This window comes from Carcharhinus amblyrhynchos, chromosome 20 (assembly GCF_965287045.1).
Source record: "Carcharhinus amblyrhynchos chromosome 20, sCarAmb.v2.hapA, whole genome shotgun sequence".
In the NCBI taxonomy this organism is placed as follows: domain Eukaryota; kingdom Metazoa; phylum Chordata; class Chondrichthyes; order Carcharhiniformes; family Carcharhinidae; genus Carcharhinus; species Carcharhinus amblyrhynchos.
In genome coordinates this window covers 15,506,833-15,514,681 of record NC_137343.1, presented here as the reverse complement: position 1 = coordinate 15,514,681, position 7,849 = coordinate 15,506,833, and the positions used below count along the sequence as shown (strand labels likewise).

Here is a 7,849-nt window from a genome sequence, read left to right as displayed (position 1 = left end):
TAACATCCGGGCCTCCGCGGTATAGAACTCCCGGAACTCTATCACTCAACTTCCGCCAGATGCTCGCGCTGCACCATGGGAGCTGTAGTCTCAGCCTTTAAAGAGCATTTGGAGTTCAACCTCACAACACATTTTAACAGAGTATCTCTTAGTTCTAAGTCAGTCCGAAACCAATTTAGTTAAGAACTTTTATTGATTAATTTTGAGTATAAAAATGAAAATCTAAATTCGATAGTAATAGGTGATGGGTTCTTGCTCTTGGGACACCATCCTTTTTATCACTGGGACCAAGTGAGTTAGTCAAATTCAGGTTAATCACGCTAAACAAACTCAGCTGTTAAAAGTCAAATTCCCACTGTTCACCCCTTCATTAGGCAGACTGCCTTGCCCTAAGAAATCACAATGTAACCTTCATGAGAAAAAGTTGCAATACCACTGCACTCTGTATTCAAAGGCACAATGTTGAGGATTCTTCCCCTACATTCAACTTTCCATGTTTGACTTGGCAATGCGTAATGCTGATAGGGATGGCCAAAGTGGAAACAGGTATGATGGAGCTTCTGCAGGACGTCTTGCACCTGATTAGCCTTTGTACATTGTAGAATCAAAGGAAAGATGACAGTAGAGTTGAACTAACGTACATCCTCATCAGAGAAATCACTTCCAAACCATCTTGTCAATCTATTGGTCACATTGTTCTTTAATGCACCACTTATTTTCTTTCTACTTTTTTGATTTTAAGAACAAAGAAAATTATAGCACAGAAACAGACCTTTGGGCCTCCAAGCCTGCAGCGACTACACTGCCTGACTTAACTAAAACCCCCTTCCCTTCCAGGGACCATATCCCTCTATTCCCATCCTATTCATGTATTTGTCAAGATTCCCCTTAAAAGTCACTGCCGTATCTGCTTCCACTACTCCCCCAGCAACAAGTTCCAGGCACCCACCACCCTCTGTGTAAAAAATCTGCCCCATACATCTCCTTTAAACCTTGCCCCTCGCACCTTAAACCTGTGGCCTCTCGTCATTGACTCTTTCCCCGAGGAAAGAGCTCCTGACTATCCATTCTGTCCATATCCCTCATAATCTATCAGGTCGCTCCTCAACCTCCATCATTCCAGTGAGAACAAAGCAAGTTTCTCCAACATCTCCTCATAGCTAATGCCCTCCATACTAGGCAACATCCTGGTAAATCTTTTCTGTACCCTCTCCAAAGCCTCCACATTCTTCTAGTAGTGCGGGACCAGAATTGAACACTACATTCCAAGTGCAGCTTAACTAAGGTTCTATAAAGCTGCAACATGACTCGCCAATTTTTAAACTCAATGCCCCGGCCGATGAAGGCAAGCATGCTGAATGCCTTCTTGACTGCATGTGGACATATGTCTACGTTTTTAGTGTTGTATCTCATTTCTTTCCTGTCAATCGTGGGAACCGGTGAAAGTCATTTAGCTCCTCAAATATGTTGCATCATTTAATAAATATGTGACTGAACCGTGACCCTTCTCCATATACAGGTTCTCGTTTTTCCACATGCCTCACCTTTAAGAAGCCTATTAGTCTCCACATTTAAAATCAACACTTGACCTGGTGTCAATTGCTATTATTTTTACTTCAATTCTTCTTAACACTTAGATCGTGTTCTTTTCACATCTGTTTGTTCCATCCTCATTCTTTTTCTTCTCTCTGCCTTGCATTGAGGCAAATAGATTTGATGCTTTCAAAAGCAAACGAGACAAGTACTGAAAGACGTGCTTCGAAAGCTGAGATGAAGTAGTTGGAATGGGAGGAGACTCGTGGAGCATAAACACCAGCACAGACTAGCTGGCTTGTTTCTTTCAGGTATAGTCTATATAATTCTATGTACTCAGTGGTTTGCCCACTATCTCACTTATTTTTATTTAACTGTACATAAAAGAAATTTGTTAGCTGATCACAGTGTAGTTAACAATTGAGTGCTACAACTGATCTAAGTGCCTTTTGGAAAAGGAGGAAAATCATAATTCAATAATCTCTGATGAAGGGTCATTTCGATTCAGCTAGAAATGTTGGCTCTATTTCCTCACAACTGCTAAGATTTTGCAGCGTTTTCTGTTTTTGATTCAATGATCTCTGTTGATTGTCAGGTGAGGACTGGATTAGTTTCACCTGTGAACAATAGTTTCTGCAGGCCTAGGCATATACAAAGAACAGTACAACACAGAAACAGGTCCTTCAGCCCACCAAGCCTGCACCGACACGGCGCCTTTCTAAACTAAAGACCTTAGCGGTCTGTGTCCCTCTATTCCCTGCCTAATCATGAATCAATCAGGATACCTCTTAAACATTGCTATTGTACCTGTTTCTACTACCTCCTCTGCCAGTGCATTCCAGGGACTTACCACCCTCTGTGTAAAAAAATTTGCCTCTCACACCTCCTTTAAACTTTCCCCCTTTTACTTTAAACCTATGTCCCCCACCACCCATCAAAAGCCAAAGGAAGTGCTCATCTTGGATCTGGAGCAACAGGGAAAACTTTTTTATTCATTCAAAGGATTTGGACATTGCTGACCAGGCTAATATTTATTGCCCATCACTAACAACCGCTGGGAATTAAAGATGATGAGCTATCACCTTGAATCAATGCAATTTCTTGTTGTAGGTACACTTACAATGTGGTTACTTGGCTGTGCTATCTCCGCAAAGATGTCTGTGACTACCATACAGCCTAGGACCAACAACTTGCATTCACATAGCACCTTCAACATAAAAGACGCAAGGCACTTTACAGATCCGTTATCAAACAAAATTTGATACCAAGCCGCATAACAACATAACCAAAAGCTGGGGTCAAACAGGTAAATTTTAGGAGCATCTTAAAGAAGGAAAGAGAGTTTGAAAAGCAAAGAGATATTAATAAACACGCAGAATAGACATGTAATTGGCAAACAAACATTGCAATGGTTATGTGATACCTTGCGGTAGGAAAAACAGAAGAGGCCTCAAAATGCTTGGAAAATAAATGAATGTCTGAATGAGATTCAGAAACAGAGGGATCAGAAGGTAAAGATACACCAATTACTGAAAGTAGCATTGAAAGGCAACATGAAAAGCAAAGCACTGGAATTTGTTTTGAGGGATGTAATTGAAAAAAAAGTTATATTGAACTCGTATAGAACCTTGGTTAGCCCAGTCCTGTTCTGCACATTATAAAAAGGCATAGAAGTTTTGAAGATGATGAAAAACGGTGAATGATATCAGAACAGAGGGGTTATGCCTTTCAGAAAAGATTGAACAAGTTGGGGGCCTGCTTCTTTTGCTTTTGTTGTGTTAGTATTAGACTAATGTCTGCATTCCGCCAACGTATGTTAGTAATGAGAAAATTGAGGGATTACCTTGTAGAGATTTTGAAGATTATGAAAAGGTTTGGTAGGGTAGAATAAAAGATCATGGGCAAGATAGATATAGGTATAGAACAGTACAGGCCCTTCGGCCCTCGATGTTGTGCCGAACCCAAAGATCAAGCTATCCCACTCCCTATCATTCTGGTGTGTTCCATGTGCCGATCCAATAACTGCTTGAAAGTTCCTAAAGTGTCTGACTCCGCTCACTACACTACACCCGCCTCACCACGCCAGTTGATCAGTGTAGCATGCTGGGTGCAAATTGGATCACTATCCTCCCAGCCCCTTTTACCAGCGAGAATGACCTAGCATCCAGAGAGGGTGCAAAGCTAATAACATAAAAATGACTAAATTTACCTGCCTGTTAGATCTTTGTGTCCAGTCTTTAGGAACAAAGTATAACTTTTAAGTTTAATTTGTATTTGTGGGTTCAGAAAGGGTGAAACACGGTTCTAGTTTCATTAAGAGGTTTTTGGAGATTTGGATGCTAAGGAGTCTGGAGGCCTTGTTTGTATACATGCATTTTAATGAGGTTTTACAACACGTAAATTGAAGAGATGGGTTACGAAAGGTTTAGTTTAGTGAATTTAGGGAAAAAACAAAGTAGAAAAACTGTGCTGTTGCCAGCGATGGGGTTCCAGAGACACAGAAAAAGACACATGGGCAATCAGTCAGGATGTGTTTACCAGAGAATAAAAGCAGAAGTTCTAAGCTCTCTCATAAGAAATCCTGTAAATCTGCTGGGGAACTGAGTTTAAGGAGCTTACATGTTTACTCTGAAGTTGTAGTAATAATGGGTCTAGATTGTGGTTTTTGCATGAGAGAGGTACCAGCTGGGGAAAAACATCAAGTAAATGTTCCAAAATCTACTGGTAGAAAACTTTTTTCATTCATTCGTGAGACCTGGGTATTGCTGGCAGGGCCAGCATTTGTTGCCCATCCCTAGCTGCCCTTGAACTGAGTGGCTTGCAAGGCCATTTCAAAGGGCATTTGAGAGTCAAACATATTGCTGCGGTCTGGACTCACATGTAGGCCAGACCAGGTAAGAACGGTAGATATCCTTCCTTAAAGGACATTTATGAACCAGATGGATGTTTCTGACAATCGACAACGATTTCATGGTCTTCGGTCAATTCTTAATTTCAGATACTTTTTTAAAAATAAACTCAAATTCCATCTGCCGTGGCAGAATTCGAACCCGGATCCCCGGAACATTAGCTGAGTTTCCTGAATTAATAGTCTACAGATAATACTACTAGGCCATCACAGCCTGTCTGGACCTGAGTCAGCCTCTTAGTCTTGAGCTAGTGATAAATTTTCACTGAGGTTTTGTGCATGTAAGTGTATTGCTGGGATAAAAGCGGTAGTGTGAATTTGAATCATTTTCTGGTATTTGTATTCAAATCTTTCTAAACTTTTTGTCTAGTGTAATATAGTCTTTGTTTTTGTATTCAAAGTATGCTGGCATACTACTGTGAATGTGCTCAGTAACCTCCAGTTTCTACAAAAAAAAGGATTTATCAAGCCAGGTTTCACTCCGGGATCTGACTTCTCCAGTACTAACTTCAACTGGGCTCATAACACCTGTAAGAGATACAATCCAATCAAAAAGTCGAGTTCAATATTTGCAACTCACTCCATCAATAGTTCCAAATTACCTCTCATTTGATCTGTGCTTTCGAGAATCATTGTCCAGTGTTAAACACAATCCAGTTGTTGCATATTATCAACTCTATAATCGCACTTTATTCATCTTGAATGATAGTTTTAAATTTAATAATTCCATTAAATAAACTTCCCCTAGATACAAATATGTTCATTTCCAAATGGTTGATAAAAAATAAAAATTGAAGTATATGTTAGAAAAGCAATTCAGAGTTGCTAAATCTTCAGCAGCTGTTCATTTTTGTGTCAGTAACTATTAACAAGCTAAAGACAAGTTATAATGTAAGGTGGCTCACTCACTGGTTCAGTGGCTGTTTGTGTGGTATTGACTCGAGCAGACTAAAATGTTCCAGCTTCCATTCCCAGTTAGCTGATCTCAGCTGGGACCACATTTACTGGATGAGAACATACTTATCCTAAACACGACTGGGTTAGGTGGGAAAGAGAGAAGGAGGGCTTCTGCTCTTAACTGTTAGCCACTGATCCTTGCTCACCCACTTATATGAACATCAGCTAAGAACTAACCTCAGCTCACCTGTGCTGTAGCCTATGGCTAAACGCTCAGTCAGCAGCATGGTGTAATCCAAGAAGGTTAGCTCGGGCATTAGGGACTACAATTAACCTTAGCATCAACTGAGTTAGAAACGGAGAAAGACTTCCATTCTTGATGATTATCTACTGACCCACAATGGAAAGGACATATCTGAATACTTGTGCCCAGTGCAAGGTGGCAATCTGACAGGCTGGTGAAGGCCAATAATGTGCTGAGAATTAGAGACAGTCTAGCAGGTTACTGCATTCTAAAATGGGGAGGCGGGAAAAGAGAGGAGGAATGAAAAGTTAAAAACAATAAAAAAACTGCTAACTTGTTACCTGTCTAAACAAAGTGCATGTCATTTTTCATAAACATATGTTCAATCAAAAAAAAATCAATTTGATTCCCTTTGTTTTCCACATGATCGCAATCTGTTTTATATATAGATAGAATTGTGTAATAAGCTCTACCTGAGTAGATTTTAGAACCTTTCACTATATATTACCAAAAGAACATCAGATTAGAACTACAGCCTAGCCACCAGAATTCTTTTAATAGTTCACCTGATTCAATCAGTGTGCAGCTGAACCATTTTAACAGTGGTACTTTCTGGATTAAATTCAGAAAAATTCAGTTCTTGGTTGAAAAAAATCATGAATGAAAACATGATCAACTTGAGCCACGTTGTGTGACCAACTGGTCCATGCTCACATATGAAAAATGATCAGATAGGGAAACTTATATTGAATTACATAAAATCTACAGTACTGGCACAATAGATTTGCCCAAGGTGTCCATTTTTGGTCGTTGTTTATGCTCTACAATAGCTTCCCTTCATCCCTCTCCAACTGATCCTATCAGAATAATCTTCTATTTCTTGTCCCTCATTTGCTTGAGAGATAACAGAGGATTTCTGCTCCCCTGGGAAATTAAGGAGTCAGTGTCTTCAAAAGAGGGAAGCAAAATATGAAAATTACATTTACAAGATCAAATATTTGAATAATTAAATGTTAATTTTTCTAATATTGTCGCTAAGTTTTGGACAATTTTGCTATGGATATAGCAGAAAATCCAACATCAGTTGATTTTGGATCCATTCACCTAGTGTTTTAGAAATCTTGTCAGATCAAATTATAATTTATATTTCAGGCTTAGTAACTCATTGCTGAGTGCAGCAAGGCCTTTTGGCAGCTCACTGAAAGACTGGTGCAAATTGATTGCTTGAAGGAAGTTCTTACCTATTCTTGATCAGAGAATGAAGAGTTACAAAGAATTGGAAGGAGCGTGAGTTGTGAAAAGAGGAAAACTAAGATAATTTGTGTTATTGGTTTGGTTGTCTCAAAAAAAAATCAAAGCAATAGTGTTGTTTCAAAGACATGATTGCAAAGCTTATAAATCAAATCAATCTCAAAAGAATTGTAGTGGTTGTCCTGATCTGCACCAGTGTTCAGTATCTCTGGGCATCGACTCAACTTTTCAATTCAAGCTTGGCAACTACAGCTCTGTGAACCTCATCTGGACCATCAGCCAATCGCAGTGCACGTGCCCAGCCAAAAAACTGAGCCAATGGATAGTCACTTCCAAGCCCAGCTGCTCCAAATGCCTGAAAAACACAGAAATAAAAGTGACAGCAAATGGAAGATGATACAAATATGAGCTGAAGATGCTGAGAAGCACCTGGAGTAAACCGTGGTAGTATCTCCAATGCTGTTCCACAATTGCACATGCAAGGAATGGTGCGTCAATCTAGGTGGTCACTGTGTATGACAGCCAAACCACCGCTGCCCATGCACACATCACACACACAAGTATACACACCCTGTCCCTTCCCAAAAACCTATCCACACCAACCTGGGAGAGAAGGAAACGATGTGGAGATGCTGGCGTTGGATTGGGGTAAACACAGTAAGAAGTCTCACAGCTTTCACCTGGTGTTGTGAGACTTCTTACAGAGAAGGAAACCCTAGGCTGTAACCTGACTTGCTTCTAACCCCGAATTTCATATGAATGCTGCCAAGGCCAGCTTGCGGTCTGTACCATCAATGGCAAACACGAGGTCGGTGTCTGTTAAATTCAGCTCCTTAGCTCCCTGGGACCAAGTCTTGAAGCTCAGACTGTTTCTTTCTGGCTCTGATTCTTAAGCAAAAGGTTTTACGAATTAACTCTGTTGCTGGCACTTTTTAATGATCATCTTTGTTAATTACTTTTTTAAAAAATTATCAGTTTATTGCAGTGACATTGTTTTGTTTGGCTCAGCAAGTTGT

General features: G+C 40.0%; 1 protein-coding gene across 4 annotated transcripts in view; it reads right to left on the bottom strand.

Moving 5' to 3' along the window:
- Positions 1-3,605: 3,605 nt before the first annotated feature.
- The window catches only part of LOC145355777 (acyl-CoA dehydrogenase family member 10-like), a 77,334-nt gene continuing 73,090 nt past the window's right edge, over positions 3,606-7,849 (bottom strand). For all 4 annotated transcript variants that reach the window (XM_080208133.1, XM_080208136.1, XM_080208137.1 and 1 more), the window contains one exon: positions 3,606-7,188. In XM_080208133.1, coding sequence (XP_080064259.1) covers positions 7,054-7,188 — 135 coding nt within the window. In that variant the 3' untranslated portion in view covers positions 3,606-7,053. The remainder of the gene's footprint in view (positions 7,189-7,849) is intronic.